We start from the raw sequence: 20,511 nt of genomic DNA on the forward strand, positions 1-20,511 counted from the left end.
TAGAGTTCTGCATGGATTCTAACCAAATTTGGCCAGAAACATCATTAGGGAAAGGGGAACAGAGTTTGTATAAATTTTGGCTCTGACCTCCCTAGGACAGGAGGGGCGGGGCCCAATAGGGGAAATAGAGGTAAATGACTTTAAATCGCTACTAGTCATAAATCTCTGCATGGATTCTAACTAAATTTGGCCAGATACATACTTGGTGGAAGGGGAACAGAGTTTGTATAAAGTTTGGCTCTGACCTCCTAGGGGCAGAAGGGGCAGGGCCCAATAAGGGAAATAGAGGTAAATTCTTTAAATCGCTACTAGTCATAGAGTTCAGCATGGATTCTAACCAAATTTGGCCAGATACATCCTTAGGGAAAGGGGAGCAGAGTTTGCGTCAATTTTGGCACTGACCCCCTGGGGGCAGGAGGGGCAGGGTCCAATAGGGGAAATAGAGGTGAATGACTTTAAATTGCTACTAGTCATAGAGTTCTGCATGGATTATAAGCAAATTTGGCCAGAAACATCCTTGTGGGAAGGGGAACAGAGTTTATATAAATTTTGGCTCTGACCCCCTAGAACAGAGAGAGTAGGGCCCAGGTAAATCTTTAAATTTCTTCAGAAATGAAACAATGATCCTGTATTCAGAACATAACTTTGCATTACAAACCAGGTGAGCGATACAGGCTCTTTGGGCCTCTTGTTATCCTATGTCCTACCGTTTGTCCAATAGAGCGTTCACAAATAAGAATAATAAGAATAAGAAACTTAAGAAAACAATAGGTCTTTTCACCAGGGATTTTGGCGCCCACCAGAGAATGATCTACGTCTGACAATGGAAAGAGGGATCTTTTCTCTGCTTTTCAAACTTTTACTACATATTACTACATATGAAATTTGAGAAAGATCCTTTCAGTATTTTTCTGAGATACATCTATCAAATAGTAACAAACTCCAATTATCAAAATCCAAGATGGCTACCTGTCAGCCATCTTGTTAACCGACCAGTCTGAAAATGAAATATGCACAACTAGACCCCTAGGAGAACCTGCTCATGAAATTTGAGATAGATCCCTTCAATATTTTCTGAGAAACAGCGGTAACATACTCCAATTATCAAAATCCAAGATGGCGTCCTGTCGGCCATATTGTTCACCAATCAGTCCGAAAATGCATTATGCACAACAAGGGACCTAGGGGAACCTGCACATGAAATTTGAGACAGATCCCTTCATAACTTTCTGAGAAATAGCGGTAACAAACTTTAACTATCAAAATCCAAGATGGCGGTCTGTCGGCCATCTTGTTGACTGATCAGTCCTAAAATGCAATATACACAACTATGGCCCTAGGGGAACCTACATGTGAAATGTGAGAGAGATCCCTTGAGTACTTTCTGAGAAATAGCGGTAACAAAATTTAACTATCAAAATCCAAGATGGCTGCCCGGCGATTCGTTGCTCTTTTTTGACGATAAACAAAGTTCCAAGGACTTTAGTTTATATAGAAGTTAAACTACACGTTACTTTCATGAAATGGTGAAGGGTCTGGGCACTTTACTCTGATTCTGACATTTAAACTCTGAAATGTACTGAGTAAACAATAACTAAAGGAAAGATTTTAATAAATTTCCGACAAAATTTTAGTATATAAGGATATCAGACTGCTAAAATGAAAGTATTAGCCACACCCGATCTAATTAAAATTGGACTTGTAAGCCCACTCTATTATGATGCTCCCTGCACTGGAGCGTATTGTAGAGCATAATTTTAAGTCTGATTTTAATTAGATTGTGATAACACAAGGCTTTAGTGAGTTGGAGGATTGGTGGAGGACGTAATGTACCAAAAAGAAAGAAAAGTAGAAATAACCAGTGTGTTTTACTTGTTTATTCTTCAAAAACCAAACTAATAAGGAAATATATTAAAATACCGTTCCCCTCACACTTTGAATTTGGGTATATATGACGATTCTGCCTCTGCTATGAAATGGAGAAGACGGTGAACTCGTCCTTCAATTCTCGTCCTGTCACTTTGTTTCCCTTGGTATTTTATTTGATGACATTCATGTCCAGACATTTAAAAACAAAATATTTGCTTTAATTACAGACTGATGGAGGACTCCTGAGGATATTTCCAGCTGGTTCCGCTGATCAGTATGTGGATATCCCACCATTGTTTAACCGTTTGTTGTTTTTTTGGTCCGACAGTCGAAATCCACACGAGGTACAACCCTCCTATAGAGCAAGGTAAAACACAATAACAAATAGAACCTATTACATACCGATGAACAATATAACAAATAGGACTCGAACCTTTTACATAACGATAAACAATATAAAAATAGAACTCTACCTATTACACCCCAATAAACAATATAAGACTCTTTCATATGTGGATGTGAAGGATAGGGATATTCTACCCGAGGGTCACAAAATGTTGTTAAATCCGAGGCTTGTCGAGGGTGTTACAACATTTTCTGATCCCGAGGGTAGAATATCCCTATCCTTCATATCCACGTATGAAAGAGTATTTTTCTCTCATACCTGGACGTTTTATTGCAATTTTACTACATGTTCTATGATTGTCCGCAATTTTCGAAAGAAAATGGGATTGAAGTCAATTCCTCATATATGAAAATTGCGTGATATTTTCAACTCGATCAATTCCCGTTGTTTATACCTTTAATGTAAATCTATCCTAGTTTATGAAAAAAAATGTTAAAATTGTACCTAGAAATAGCAATTTTGTTAACGCTGTGACGTCATGATACTTTATTGCATGGGTAGCCATGCAATACAAGCTCAAGCGATTTGAGTTTCTTTCATACCTACGGGTGTAATACTGGCTGGTCTAGGGTAATACACTCATGCCGCCTGAGGCTGTATTGCATGGCTACCCATGCAATAAAGCCTCGCTGCAAAACCCTTGGGTTTTACTACATTTTGTGACCCTCGGGTAGAATATCCCTATCCTTCATATCCACATATGAAAGAGTCTTATAGTATTGTCCTGGACCAGCCAGTATTACACTTGTTGGTATGAGAGAATAAAACAAATAGGACACGAACTTATTACATATCGATAAACAATATAACAAATAGGACTCAAACCTATTACCTACCGATAAACAATGTAACAAATAGGACTCAAACCTATTACATACCGATAAATAATGTAACAAATAGGACTTGAACCTATTCCATACCGATAAACAATATAACAAATAGGACTAGAACCTATTACCTACCGATAAACCATATAACAAATAGGACTTGAACCTATTACCTACCGATAAACAATATAACAAATAGGACTAGAACCTATTACCTACCGATAAACCATATAACAAATAGGACTTGAACCTATTACCTACCGATAAACAATATAACAAATAGGACTCGAACCTATTACCTACCGATAAACCATATAACAAATAGGGCTCGAACCTATTACCTACTGATAATCATCATAACAAATAGGACTAGAACCTATTACCTACCGATAAACAATATAACAAATAGGACTCGAACCTATTACATACCGATAAACAATATAATAAATAGGACTCGAACCTTTTACCTACCGATAAACAATATAACAAATAGGACTCGAACCTATAACCTACTGATAGTCATCATAACAAATAGGACTAGAACCTATTCCATACTGATAAACAATATAACAAATAGGACTCGAACCTATTACCTACCGATAAACAATATAACAAATAGGACTTGAACCTATTACCTACCGATAATCATCATAACAAATAGGACTAGAACCTATTACCTACCGATAAACAATATAACAAATAGGACTAGAACCTATTATATACCGATAAACAATATAACAAATAGGACTCGAACCTATTCCATACTGATAAACAATATAACAAATAGAACTCGAACCTATTACATACCGATAAACAATATAAAAAATAGAACTCGAACCTATTATATACGATAAACAATATAACAAATAGGACTCGAACCTATTATATACCGATAAACCATATAACAAATAGGACTTGAACCTATTACCTACCGATAAACAATATAACAAATAGGACTCGAACCTATTACCTACCGATAAACAATATAACAAATAGGACTCGAACCTATTATATACCGATAAACCATATAACAAATAGGACTTGAACCTATTACATACCGATAAACAATATAACAAATAGGACTCAAACCTATTACCTACCGATAAACAATATAACAAATAGGACTCGAACCTATTACATACCGATAAACAATATAACAAATAGGACTCGAACCTATTACATACCGATGAACTGTATAGCAAATAGGACTCGAACCTATTACATACCGATAAACAATATAACAAATAGGACTCGAACCTATTACATACCGATAGACAATGAAACAAATAGGACTCGAACCTATTACATACGATAAACAATATAAACAATACTCGAACCTATAACGATAATAACAAATAGACTCGAACCTATTACATATCGATAAACAATATAACAAATAGAACTCGAACCTATTACATACCGATGAACTGTATAACAAATAGGACTCGAACCTATTACATACCGATAAACAATATAACAAATAGGACTCGAACCTATTACATACCGATAAACAATATAACAAATAGGACTCGAACCTATTACATACCGATAAACAATATAACAAATAGGACTCAAACCTATTACATACCGATAAACAATATAACAAATAGGACTCGAACCTATTACATACCGATAAACAATATAACAAATAGGACTCGAACCTATTACATACCGATAAACAATATAACAAATAGGACTCAAACCTATTACATACCGATAAACAATATAACAAATAGGACTCAAACCTATTACATACCGATAAACAATATAGCAAATAGGACTCAAACCTATTACATACCGATAAACAATATAACAAATAGGACTTAACCTATTACCTACCGATAAACAATATAACAAATAGGACTCGAACCTATTACATACCGATAAACAATATAACAAATAGACTCAAACCTATTACATACCGATAAACAATATAACAAATAGGACTCAAACCTATTCCATACTGATGAACTGTATAGCAAATAGGACTCAAACCTATTACATACCGATAAACAATATAACAAATAGGACTCGAACCTATTACATACTGATAAACAATATAACAAATAGGACTCGAACCTATTACATACCGATAAACAATATAACAAATAGAACTCAAACCTATTCCATACTGATGAACTGTATAGCAAATAGGACTCAAACCTATTACATACCGATAAACAATATAACAAATAGGACTCAAACCTATTACATACCGATAAACAATATAACAAATAGGACTCGAACCTATTACATACTGATAAACAATATAACAAATAGGACTAGAACCTATTACCTACCGATAAACCATATAACAAATAGGACTCGAACCTATTACATACCGATAAACCATATAACAAATAGGACTCGAACCTATTACATACCGATAAACAATATAACAAATAGGACTCGAACCTATTATATACCGATAAACAATGTAAAAAATAGGACTTGAACCTATTACATACCGATAAACAATATAACAAATAGGACTCGAACCTATTACATACCGATAAACAATATAACAAATAGGACTCGAACCTATTACATACCGATGAACTGTATAGCAAATAGGACTCGAACCTATTACATACCGATAAACAATATAACAAATAGGACTCGAACCTATTACATACCGATAAACAATATAACAAATAGGACTCGAACCTATTACATACCGATAAACAATATAACAAATAGGACTCGAACCTATTACATACCGATGAACTGTATAGCAAATAGGACTCGAACCTATTACATACCGATAAACAATATAACAAATAGGACTCGAACCTATTACATACCGATAAACAATATAACAAATAGGACTCAAACCTATTACCTACCGATAAACAATATAACAAATAGGACTCAAACCTATTCCATACTGATGAACTGTATAGCAAATAGGACTCAAACCTATTACATACCGATAAACAATATAACAAATAGGACTCGAACCTATTACATACTGATAAACAATATAACAAATAGGACTCGAACCTATTACCTACCGATAAACAATATAACAAATAGAACTCAAACCTATTCCATACTGATGAACTGTATAGCAAATAGGACTCAAACCTATTACATACCGATAAACAATATAACAAATAGGACTCGAACCTATTACATACTGATAAACAATATAACAAATAGGACTAGAACCTATTACCTACCGATAAACCATATAACAAATAGGACTTGAACCTATTACCTACCGATAAACAATATAACAAATAGGACTCGAACCTATTACATACTGATAAACAATATAACAAATAGAACTCGAACCTATTACATACCGATAAACAATATAACAAATAGAACTCGAACCTATTACATACCGATAAACAATATAACAAATAGGACTCAAACCTATTACCTACCGATAAACAATGTAACAAATAGGACTCAAACCTATTACATACCGATAAACAATATAACAAATAGGACTTTAACCTATTACCTACCGATAAACAATGTAACAAATAGGACTCAAACCTATTACCTACCGATAAACAATATAACAAATAGGACTAGAACCTATTCCATACTGATAAACAATATAACAAATAGGACTCGAACCTATTACATACCGATAAACAATATAACAAATAGGACTCAAACCTATTACCTACCGATAAACAATATAACAAATAGGACTCGAACCTATTACATACCGATAAACAATATAACAAATAGGACTCAAACCTATTACCTACCGATAAACAATATAACAAATAGGACTCGAACCTATTACCTACCGATAAACCATATAACAAATAGGACTAGAACCTATTACATACCGATAAACAATATAACAAATAGGACTCGAACCTTTTACCTACCGATAAACAATATAACAAATAGGACTCGAACCTATAACCTACTGATAGTCATCATAACAAATAGGACTAGAACCTATTACCTACCGATAAACAATATAACAAATAGGACTCGAACCTATTACATACCGATAAACAATATAACAAATAGGACTCGAACCTTTTACCTACCGATAAACAATATAACAAATAGGACTCGAACCTATAACCTACTGATAGTCATCATAACAAATAGGACTAGAACCTATTCCATACTGATAAACAATATAACAAATAGGACTCGAACCTATTACCTACCGATAAACAATATAACAAATAGGACTAGAACCTATTCCATACTGATAAACAACATAACAAATAGGACTCGAACCTATTACCTACCGATAAACAATATAACAAATAGGACTTGAACCTATTACCTACCGATAATCATCATAACAAATAGGACTAGAACCTATTACCTACCGATAAACAATAACACAAATAGGACTTGAACCTATTACATAATGATAAACAATATTTTCACACTGTATTTCTTACGCTGATCATAGCTTAACCTTGACAAACCATTTCAATATCCAGCAATGCCACCATATATTAATATATTTTTAGGTCATCTGACCCGAAGGTTGTCGTGCGCCGTGTGCCGTCCGCTGTGTGTAAACTTACCACATTTTGAACTTTTTCTCCAGTTCTAATCGTGCGATTTTGCTGAAAGTTGCCTGAAATGATTCTGACATGTTCCTGACAAACTGTTGTTATTTTTCAAGTCGATTTGAAATCCAAGATGGCCGCCACAGCCGCCATCTTGAAAACATTTTGTGAACTTCTTCTCAAGTTCTACTCGTGCGATTTGGCTGAAACTTGCATGAAATGATCCTAGCATGGTCCTGACAAAGTGTTGTTATTTTTGGGTCGATTTGATATCCAAGATGGCCACAGCCGCGATCTTGAAAACACATTTTGAACTTCTCAAGGTCTACCGGTGTGATTTGGCTGAAACTTGCCTGAAATGACCCTGATATGATCATGACAAAGTGTTGTTACATTTCTGGTTGATCACAAATCAAAGATGGCTACTTTGACACCATTACTAATTAATTTGCTATATGACTATTTCCAAAGTAGTCAGATGACCGTTAAGTCCCTTGGGCCTCTTGTTTTTAGATACGCCATGACTGTGTGGTATTTTGACGAGATGGAGCGCAACAAAGCAAAGGAAGAGAAATGCCATATAGGTAGGAAACCATGGTGGGCAGGAAAACAGTAATCAACAGTCAATAACCATGATCCCTACAGGCTTAACTATCATACTATATAGGTCTAAACCCGTTATATTTATAAATCAGGACAAAAATGATTAGCCACATAACAAAATACTCCCACCTGTTTGGATACAGACATTTCTACATCCATGGTCTCCCCACAACCCATTGAAAAAGCCAATGAAAAATTGCGCCATGCCAGCACAGGTGTAGTAACATATCATGGTCCTCACCTACTTATGTCTATGGTAAAATCGAAAAGCGTTCGAAGGAAAAAATGGCGGTTGGGATTAAAGTGAAAACCATGATGTTTAAACGGAGTTTATACAGAGTACAGGACATGACACCGCCGATGGAATTTGTGGCGTCATTGTTAAATTGTGTCACGACCTTAGTCGTCCTCGTTAAATAGGGTCACGACTTAAGTTGCTATTGTTGAATTGTATCACGACCTTAGTTACTATTATGGAATTGTGTCACTACCTTAGTCATCATTGCTAAATTGTGTCACGACATCAATTGATATTATGGAACTGTGTCAGGACCTTAGTTGTCATTATGGAATTGGGACACGACCTTAGCTGTCATTGTTTAATTTATGTCACAACCTTAGTTACTATTGTTGAATTGTTTCAGGACTTCAGTTGTCATTATGGAATTGTGTCATGACCTTTATCGTCATTGTAAAATTGTCTCATGACCTTTGTCATCATTGTTAAATTGTGCCACGGCCTTAGTCGTCATTGTTTAATTGTTTAACCTTAGTCGTCATCGTTAAATTGTGTCATGACCTTTGTCGTCATTGTTAAATTTTGTCATGACCTTAGTCGGCATCCGAAATATACATGTATTCCTACTCAGAAGACATTGATTAGAGGTCTAGTAAATTGATTGATATCTCAGTTAGCACAAAACAACCGATTGTTCAAATTTCATATACTACATTAATTGATAGGACATTGATGGTTCATTACTCTCCATGAAAACCCTGAGCTGTTCTCGTTGATCATTATATAGGTCAAGAATGTGATTACGTTTAGTAACGTTCGGCATTCATAGCCGTATTAAAAATATGCATATGTAATTACATGTATCAGTGTAATGTCGAAAATGGACCCCCGTTGAAAACTGACCTCGGGTCATTATTCAATATTGACAAATGACCCTGAATACCGTTAAAAACTTAACTTTACTTTTTACACCGACCCGTTGAAAAGTGACCCCATAAGAATTCGTTTATCACTTCCCCAACACCTCACCCCTAGTCGACTCGATCTACCAATCTTACCTTGGAAAAATGAAATTCACAATTCAAGGTCAAAGGCCAAGATTCAGGTTTTGTATTTATTTATATTGGGTTTATTCCTCTCCCTCCTCTCTCGGTACTATGAAGCAAATAAGTGCAGAAATGAGGAAAGAGTCAATGGGTCAAGGCCTTTTCTATTTTCAGTTTCATCAAATTGTTTTTTCAAAAATATTTGAAAAGGATCCAACAACAGGCATAGCCTATATGAGTTCTCTTCCTAAGTAACAACTACTGCATAGCAAAATACATAGATATGAAGTGTTGTTTATAATATATAACAGAATAAAATCTTACAATTATAAGATATAAAATTTTAATGTGGAAGTTTGTAGTTACAGATGTTTTTCAATGATACTTAATTGCCAAAACCAAACTATATATGAAGAAAATATGTTATTAGGTTCCAAAGGTTATTGGTATTGAATTCAGTATTCAATGAAAGGGTTCCCTGCATCCATGGGATACAGACCATTATAAGCCATTGGTCATTCGCCCGTGAGTTTTGGGGCCAGCCATGGATATTGGATTCCGTATTTAAAGTAAGATTGTAAAGCGAAGTATTCCAGTTCTGCTGTATTGATGAATTCTCTCTAAAAGATTTATGTTTATAACTATATGGTTATACATTTAGCTATAGTTAACTGTAATGTGTTAGAAAATAAGATGATGATTGAATTAATCCATCATCACAAACTCATATTTATGTTTATAACTGATAGATATCTTAGTTATCACCTAAATAACACTGCATAGTAACTAGTATAAAATAATTATTAATTCATAATGCGTACCAGTATAAATTATTCAAAATATCAAACGAAACACCCATTACATCTATACAGAGAAATGGCAACCAGTGATCAGAGGCACATTACAAGTTTAAAGTGGTATATTATCAAAACTGTATTAATATACTGTATTAAATATCAAAGAAACACAATTTAACAAAGCATGACAATTTATTGACTCGTGCCCTTTCCGGGCCTCGAACTCACGATCTACGGCACCCAATCGCCTAGCCAAACATAGCTGCGCCTTCTACCACTGCGCCACATCCACATCCCCAATACTGTATTATATGTTCAGAAATCTATTTGTGGCTCTAAGAAACTCAATAGTACGGTCCAATATATATTTATTGACCTGATCATCACATTGAGTCGAGGTCTACATATATTGGGAGCACATTTAATATACTGTCACTTGGCCTTACCTTAGGAATCCACTGGCCTTACTTAGGATTCCACTGGCCTTACCTTAGGATCCACTGGCCTTACATTAGGATTCCGTAGGTCCTTACCTTAGGAATCCACTGGCCTTACATTAGGATTCCGTAGGTCTTACCTTAGGATTCCATGGCCTTACATTAGGATTCCATGGCCTCTTCATTAGGATTCCGTAGTCGTAGGTCTTACCTTAGTATTCTGCTGGCCTAACTTTAGGATTCAACTGGCCTTACTTTAGGATTCCACTGGCCTTCCTTTAGGATTCCACTGGCCTTACATTAGGATTCCACTGGCCTTACCTTAGTATTCCACTGGCCTAACTTTAGGATTCCACTCAAAGGCCTTACTTTAGGATTCCACTGGCCATACATTAGGATTCCACTGGCCTTACATTAGGATTCCGTAGGTCTTACCTTAGGAATCCACCGGCCTTAAATTAGGATTCCACTGGCCTAACCTTAGTATTCCACTGGCCTAACTTTAGGATTCGACTGGCCTTACCTTAGGAATCCACTGGCCTTACATTAATATTCCGTAGGTCTTACCTTAGGAATCTACTGGCCTTACATTAGGATTCCACTGGCCTAATTTTAGGAATCCACTGGCCTTACATTAGGATTCCACTGGCCTTACTTTAGGATTCCACTGGCCTTATGTTAGGATTTTACTGGTCTTACATTAGGATTCCACTGGCATAATTTTAGGATTCCACTGGCCTTACATAAGGATTCCACTGGCCTTACATTAGGTTTCCGTAGGAATTCACTGGCCTTACATAAGGATTCCACTGGCTTAACTTTAGGATTCCACTGGCCTTACATTAGGATTCCACTGGCCTTGCGTTAGGATTCCACTGGCGTTACGTTAGGATTCCACTGGCCTTACATTAGGATTCCACTGGCCTTACATTAGGATTCCGTAGGCATTACCTTAGGAATCCACTGGCCTTACGTTAGGATTCCACTGGCCTTACATTAGGATTCCACTGGCCTTACATTAGGATTCCGTAGGCATTACCTTAGGAATCCACTGGCCTTACATTAGGATTTCACTGGCCTTATATTAGGATTCCACTGGCCTTAAATTATGATTCCGCAAGCCTTGTGGGAGGTACAGTACATACATGCACTGTACTCTATCCACAGGCGGACCATAATTTTACTTGCTTCTGATTGGCTTACAACACACATTCCCGCCTGGTTACAATAAGATGACCTCAAGAAAATTCCTTAGTTTGCTTAGTGACGTCATCAGATGTTGATTGGGTTTGGTTTGGTTTGTCATTCTAATAAGCTTGTGGTCAGTACCTGGAAAATGCACCATGTGGGATTCGAACTCTTGATCCAGATGTGGAGGGCATAACAACAGGGATTATCGCGGTCTCCAGTCCATACCCCCAGTCTGTACCAAAATGAAGAAATTGGGTATAGTGACATCATGTTACATGGAGTCAAATTAAACCACTTTCGTGGTTGATATAAGATTCTCACAGATACAGTAATGCATATCTTTCCAAGGGTTGTCAACATTGCAGCTCATTTACGAACTTAATATTGTTCCTGATCATTTCATTACAAAAAGAAGTATTGTATCCATTTAAAAATTATCCAAAAACAACGGACAATCCGCCACATATCGCCTTTATGTTACAGAGTCAATGAAGATCCGAGGGACCATTGCTCTGACGGAGAGAGACAGACGCGAAGAGGAAAAGGTGGGTTTAGCTGATATTTACACCTCGATATCACCCCCAGAAATTGTGGGTTAGGTGGTGTTTACACCTCGATATCACCCCTAGAAAAGATGGGTTATAGCTGGTATTTACATCTCGATATCACCCCCAGAAAAGATAGGTTAGCTGGTATTTAAACCTCGATATCACACCCAGAAAAGATGGATTAGCTGGTATTTACACTTCGATATCACCCCAGAAAAGATGGGTTAGCTGGTATTTACACCTCGATATCACCCCAGAAAAAGTGGATAAGCTGGTATTTACACCTCGATATCACCCCCAGAAAAGGTGTGTTAGCTGGTATTTACACCTCGATATCACCCCAGAAAAAGTGGATTAGCTGGTATTTACACCTCGATATCACCCCCAGAAAAGATGGGTTAGCTGGTATTTACACCTCGATATCACCCAAGAAAAGATGGGTTAGATGGTAATTACACCTCAATATCGCCCCAGAAAAAGTGGGTTACATGTAGCTAGTATTTACACATCTATATCACCTAAGAAAATTTGGATTAGCTGGTAATTACACCTCGATATCACCCTCAGAAAAGTTGGTTTACATGTAGCTAGCATTCACACATCTATGTCACCCCAGAAAAGATGGGTTAGCTGGTATTTACACCTCGATATCACCCCAGAAAAAGTGGATTAACTGGTATTTACACCTCGATATCACCCCAGAAAAAGTGGGTTAGCTGGTATTTACACCTCGATATCACCCCAGAAAAGATGGGTTTGCTGGTATTTACACCTCGATATCACCCCAGAAAAAGTGGATTAGCTGGTATTTACACCTCGATATCACCCCCAGAAAAGATGGGTTAGCTGGTATTTACACCTCGATATCACCCCGGAAAAAGTGGATTAGCTGGTATTTACACCTCGATATCACCCCGAGAAAAGGTGGGTTAGCTGGTATTTACACCTCGATATCACCCCGGAAAAAGTAGATTAGCTGGTATTTACACCTCGATATCACCCCCAGAAAAGATGGGTTAGCTAGTATTTACACCTCGATATCACCCCAGAAAAAGTTGATTAGCAGGTATTTACACCTCGATATCACCCCCAGAAAAAATGGGTTAGCTGGTATTTACACCTCGATATCACCCCCAGAAAAGATGGGTTAGCTAGTATTTACACCTGGATATCACCCCCAGAAAAGATGGGTTAGCTGGTATTTACACATCGATATCACCCCGGAAAAAATGGATTAGCTGGTATTTACACCTTGATACCACCCCCAGAAAAAATGGATTAGCTGGTATTTAAACCTCGATATCACCCCCAGAAAAGATGGGTTAGCTGGTATTTACACCTCGATATCACCCCGGAAAAAGTGGATTAGCTGGTATTTAAACCTCGATATCGCCCCCAGAAAAGGTTGGTTAGCTGGTATTTACACCTCGATATCACCCAAGAAAAGATGGGTTAGATGGTAATTACACCTCGATATCACCCCCAGAAAAAGTGGGTTACATGTAGCTAGTATTTACACATCTATATCACCTAAGAAAAGTTGGATTAGCTGGTAATTACACCTCTATATCACCCTCAGAAAAGTTGGGTTACATGTAGCTAGCATTTACACATCTGTGTCACCCCAGAAAAGATGAGTTAACATGTATTTACACCTCGATATCACCCCAGAAAAAGTGGGTTAGCTGGTATTTAAACCTCGATATCACCCCAGAAAAAGTGGGTTAGCTGGTATTTAAACCTCGATATCACCCCCAGAAAAGGTGGGTTAGCTGTTATGTACACTTCGATATCACCCCAAGAAAAGGTGGGTTAGCTGTTATGTACACCTCGATATCACCCCAAGAAAATGTGGGTTAGCTGGTATTTACACCTACATATCACCACAAGAAAAGGTGAGTTAGCTGGTATTTACATCTCGATATCACCCCAGAAAAGATGAGTTAGCTGGTATTTACACCTCGATATCGCCCCAGAAAAGATGGGTTAGCTGGTATTTACACCTCTTTATCACCCCAGAAAAAGTGGATTAGCTGGTATTTACACCTCGATATCACCCCCAGAAAAGATGGGTTAGCTGGTATTTACACCTCGATATCACCCCAGAAAAAGTGGATTAGCTGGTATTTACACATCGATATCACCCCTAGAAAGGATGGGTTAGCTGGTATTTACACCTCGATATCACCCCAGAAAAAATGGATTAGCTGGTATTTACACATCGATATCACCCCAGAAAAGGTGGGTTAGCTGGTATTTACACCTCGATATCACCCCCAGAAAAAGTGGATTAGCTGGTATTTACACCTCGATATCACCCCAGAAAAAGTGGATTAGCCGGTATTTACACCTCGATATCACCCCAGAAAAAGTGGATTAGCTGGTATTTACACCTCGATATCACCCTAGAAAAGATGGGTTAGCTGGTATTTACACCTCGATATCAACCCGGAAAAAGTGGATTAGCTGGTATTTACACCTCGATATCACCCCGAGAAAAGGTGGGTTAGCTGGTATTTACACTTCGATATCGCCACAAGAAAAGATGGGTTAGCTGGTATCTACTATACAATTATCGCCTATTTTCAGGTGAATACGGTGAGTTATCAACCCGAGTAAGTGATATATTCTGGGGGTGATATCGAGGCCATAAATTTAAGTTTGTAGTTGATCACCGTTGATCGCAGTAAACTTGCTGCCTTTTGTTGCCGACTATAATAATGAAGTCACAATAGATTATCCCGACGTCATTGAATGAGAGAAACTCTCGTTACGCTATACTTGGGTACGACTCGACACCAAAAGTGATTATGACGTCACATCTCAAGGGAGTTTTCCTCGATCTATTTTTGAAAGAGGTTACTGGACTCGCGAGAGGTATCTGGACTGAGTCCAGTAACCTCGCGTGCTTTTTGCCGCCGATTTCGGGGTTGATATCGCAGTTGATGAATACTTCTGAGAAACGAATCGGCCAATCAAAATACAGCAAAACTCCAGTCATATAATAAACCTCGATATCACACAAAGAAATTTACACCTCGGTATCAACCCAGAAAAGGTGGATTAGATATCAACCCAGAAAAGATGGATTAACTGGTATTTATAGCTTGCTTTGACACACTAACATCAAACTTCCAGATAAATATTTAGCCAGTACTAACCGAGACATAGAAACCTTCCAAGAAACTGCATAATTTAACAACGGAATTAATTTGTGGTATATTATATAGTCCTTATTCAGCTGATTGGTCAGATTTCTTTTGTCGCCTTTGTTGCTGTCGTTGGACGTGGCATTGATGTTTTGACATGACATAGACGATACACATACAAAACAAGACTCAGTTAGTGACGATACAAGAGTGTTCGAATTGTCGATAGTTGAGAGAAAGTTCTTGAAAGTGAAATTTGCTTCAAGATTTTATTCACTCAAGATATATGTACAAGAGGTAAAAAAAGTAATAATAAAAAAGAAGGAAATAATAGATAGACACATTCATCAATAGACAATAGAGATACATTGAAACATAACAATTCTATTTTCCTGATATTACTGGAACCTTAATTACTCTCTGAATAAAACGACTTACTTTACTTAATAAAGCTGTACTGCATATTATATGCCACTATATGGCAGTAGTTAGTTATTTAGTAGTACTTAGTTTGTTATTACAAGTGACAGGGCATCCCTTCATAGTTTACAGCAATACAGGCATTAACTATTGTTACAGTATTTTCTGTCCACTAGGAACAAAAAAAAGGATTCGAAATTGTGCTGAAACAAAATCGCAGTCGCTACCGGAAGTAAAGAGGGAGTTCGTCAAATGCATGTCGCAGCAGTGATGAATTACACGATGTCTTACGAATATATGATGATTATAACATTGGTATTGGTTCCCAAATTACATATACATGCTATCCATGTTTTGAAATGTGTATAAACCTGATTGCCAATTATTCAGTATGACGAAATTACCCACCATATATGAGTCACACGGGTGCAAATTAACAATAAGAAGAGACTTACGTTTTATCTTCCTACGTCTGCTAAAACGTATATTATCTTTGTTTCTAGGCACGGATACAGCGTGAAATCGACAGTCAAGCAGAACAGGCAGTAGACTCCCTCTCTCAAAACGAATTGCAAGTAAGAAATACGAACAAAAGATAATTGTATGCATTTTAGGACTTTGGTAAACAGTTTACATTTAGCATCAGTGTACGCAATGCATCAATCACCATAAATAATTCTTCATTTCCTTTTTGTATCATTAACCTCGGAGACATAATATTGAGTCCCTTAAAAGCTGACATGAACGGCTACTCAAATGAAGGGCCATCACGTTTAATCAATAGAATGACCTCCATATTACAGAGTTACGATACAACCTTCAAACTAGTCTTCATAATAATTATAAAACGCTGAGATATTGCTTCAGTAGGCTGCTAACATTAAGCCCTACCAATCTTATTCGTATGAATAATTTGCCCTTGAAACAACTTCATATGGCTTATATGCTTAATATTTAAACATTGAAATGTCTTGCCAGTGACCATGATATCCAAAGACCTGATATTTGTTGGGTGAAGGATGTGTTAGTTGTGTAATGATAGGAAAGCCATTCACGTCAGCTCCGTAATTGAGGTACATGAAGATAACGAGCGACTAGGGGTGTTGTTTCCATACGTACAGTTTTGTCCGAAGGTCAGGATGACCTATTGTCGTCATGTTTTGTCCGTCGTCGTGCGCCGTGCGTCGTGCGTAAGACTATTTATACAAAAGCCTACTCCTCCTTAACCCTTGAGTGGATTACATCCATATTTGGTGTGAAACATCATTGGGGAAGGACAATCATTTTTTATATAAATGAGCCTGGTCGGACACATAGGGGCTGAGGAGTGGGGCCCCAAAAGGGCAAATTTTCTTATTTTAAGCTTTAAAATCCTACTCCTCCTTAACTCTTGAGTGGATTTCATCCAGATTTGGTGTGAAACATCATTTGGGATGGACAATCATATTTGATATGAACGAGTTAGGTCTGACCCCTGGGGACAGAGGAGTGGCGATCAGAAGGGGGAACTTCAATGAAATTTGGCTTTAAAATCCTACTCCTCCTTAACCCTTGAGTGGTTTTTTTCCATATTTGGTGTAAAACATCATTAGGGAAGGACAATCATATTTTTAGCCCACCATCATCAATCAGATGGTGGACTATTCAAATAGCCCTGCGTCCGTGGTCCGTCGTCCGCCGTCCGGCGTCCGGCGTCCGTCCGTAAACAATCCTTGTTATCACTATTTCTTAAAAACTGCTACAGGGATTTTGTTCAAACTTCACATGGAGGGTCCCCTTGGTCCATATTTGTGCCATACAGATTTTGAGGCTGATCGGAAAAACAAGATGGCCGCCAGACAGCCATCTTTGATTTTGGTAATTGAAGTTTGTTATCGATATTTCTTGAGAACTACTGAAGGGATTTTGTTCAAACTTCACATGGAGGGTCCCCTTGGTCCCTAGTTGTGCCATACAGATTTTGAGGCTGATCGGAAAAACAAGATGGCCGCCAGGCAGCCATCTTTGATTTTGGCAGTTGAAGTTTGTTATCGATATTTCTTGAGAACTACTGAAAGGATTTTGTTCAAACTTCACATGAAGGTTACCCTTTGTCCCTAGTTGTGCCATACAGATTTTGAGGCTGATCGGAAATACAAAATGGCCGCCAGGCAGCCATCTTTGATTTTGGCAGTTGAAGTTTGTTATCGATATTTCTTGAGAACTACTGAAGGGATTTTGTTCAAACTTCACATGGAGGGTAACCTTGGTCCCAAGTTGTGCCATACAGATTTTGAGGCTGATCGGAAAAACAAGATGGCCGCCAGGCAGCCATCTTTGATTTTGGCAGTTGAAGTTTGTTATCGATATTTCTTGAGAACTACTGAAGGGATTTTGTTCAAACTTCACATGGAGGGTAACCTTAGTCCCTTTTTGTGCCATACAGATTTTGAGGCTGATCGGAAAAACAAGATGGCCGCCAGGCAGCCATCTTTGATTTTGGCAGTTGAAGTTTGTTATCGATATTTCTTAAGAACTACTGAAGGAATTTTGTTCAAACTTCACATGAAAGTTACCCTTGGTCCCTATTTGTGCCATACAAATTTTGAGGCTGATAGGAAAAACAAGGATGGCCACCAGGCGGTCATCTTTGATTTTGATAGTTAAGGTTTGATATCCCTATTTGACACCAGCCAAGGCAAATTAACATAAGCATACACATGCCTGTCGACCACTCCGAACTGAATCCACCCAGCCATGCGATTAAGCATAAACAGACACATGTCTGTCGAACAATCCGAACTGACACAAGCCAGCAATAAACATAGCAGACATACACATGCCTGTCAAGCACCCGAACTTGACACACATGTCTGTCAGTTTAGTCAACATAAACAGACACAATTGCCTGTCATTACACCCAAGCAGGACACATGTCTGCAAAAACCTGGCTGACGAAACCCGAACTGACACCAGCCAGGCATTAACATAAAGCAGACACAAGTCTGTCGACAAAACCCGAACTGACACCAGCCAGGAATTATTAACATAAAGCAAACACATGTCTGTCGACAACCCGAACTGACATCAGCCGAGGCAATAACATAAGCAGACACATGTTCTGTCGACACCCCGAACTGACACCATGCCAGGCATGTCAACACCCGAAGCTGACACATTCCTGTCAACACCCGAACTGACACCAGCCAGGCATTAACATAAGCAGACACATGTCTGTCGACACCCGAACTGACACATGCCTGTCACACCCGAACAGACAGGGATGTCAGTTCACAAGCCAGGCATCAACATTGACACATGTCTGTCAGCATCCGAACTAAGACAGAACCAGTTAAGCAACATGACAACAGACACATTTCTGGTCAAACACCCGAACTGACACATGCTCAGGGCATCAACATAAATAGACACATGTCTGTCGACACCCAACTGACACAGTAAAGGCTGCCCATAACCAGAAACTGACAGCATCGGACAGATACTAAGGGACACAGCAGCCAGGCATCAACATAAAGCAGACACATGTCTGTCGACACCCGAACTGACACAAGCCAGGTAAGCAACGATAAACAGACACATGTCTGTCAACACCCAACTGACACAAGTCAGGCATTAACATAAAGCAGACACATGTCTGTCGACACCCGAACTGACACCAGTCAGGCATGTCAGGTATCAACATAAATAGACACATGTCTGTCGACACCCGAACTGACACCAGCCAGGCATTAACATAAGCAGACACATGTCTGTCAACATCCGAACTGACACCAGCCAGGTATCAACATAAAAGTACACATTCTGTCCATGCCTGTCAACACCCGAACTGACACATGCCAGTTATCAACATAAACAGACACATGTCTGTCAACACTCCGAACTGACACATGCCAGGTATCAAACATAAAGCAGAACACATGTCTGTCAATACCCGAACTTACACAGCCAGGCATCAACAATAAATAGACTCATGTCCTGTCAACATCCGAACTGACACAATCCATGTATCAACATAAGCATACATCATGCCTGTCACACCTAACTTGCACAGCAGTCATTAGCAACATAAACAGACACATGTCTGTCAGGACAACCCGAAACAGACACATGTCCAGGTCAACACCCGAACTGACACATATCCATGCCTGTCAACATCCGAAGCTGACACCCATGTCTGTCGATCACCCGAACTAGACACCATGTCTGTCGGAACTGACACATTAACATAAGCAGACACATGTCTGTCACCCGACAGGCCCGAACTGTCGACACTGACACAAGCCAGGCATTAACATAAGCAGACACATGTCTGTCGACACCCGAACTGACACCAGTCAGGCATTAACATAAGTAGACACATGTCTGTCGACACCCGAACTGACACCAGCCAGGCATTAACATAAGCAGACACATGTCTGTCGACACCCGAACTGACACCAGCCAGGCATTAACATAAGCAGACACATGTCTGTCGA

General features: G+C 38.3%; 1 protein-coding gene across 2 annotated transcripts in view; it reads left to right on the plus strand.

Moving 5' to 3' along the window:
- Positions 1–16,612, plus strand: part of LOC138319211 (egl nine homolog 1-like) — a 34,801-nt gene extending 18,189 nt beyond the window's left edge. Inside the window, exons 3-7 of one of the 2 annotated variants that reach the window (XR_011207972.1) lie at positions 2,097–2,236; positions 8,121–8,191; positions 9,925–10,063; positions 12,403–12,464; positions 16,540–16,612. Coding sequence is in view for 1 of the 2 variants with exons in the window: in XM_069262192.1 (XP_069118293.1) it covers positions 2,097–2,236; positions 12,403–12,464; positions 16,540–16,556 (219 nt within the window). In the remaining variant the exon portion in view is untranslated. The remainder of the gene's footprint in view (positions 1–2,096; positions 2,237–8,120; positions 8,192–9,924; positions 10,064–12,402; positions 12,465–16,539) is intronic. The other variant, XM_069262192.1, reaches the window with a different exon arrangement.
- Positions 16,613–20,511: the final 3,899 nt, after the last annotated feature.

Source organism: Argopecten irradians, chromosome 3 (genome assembly GCF_041381155.1).
Source record: "Argopecten irradians isolate NY chromosome 3, Ai_NY, whole genome shotgun sequence".
Lineage (NCBI taxonomy): Eukaryota > Metazoa > Mollusca > Bivalvia > Pectinida > Pectinidae > Argopecten > Argopecten irradians.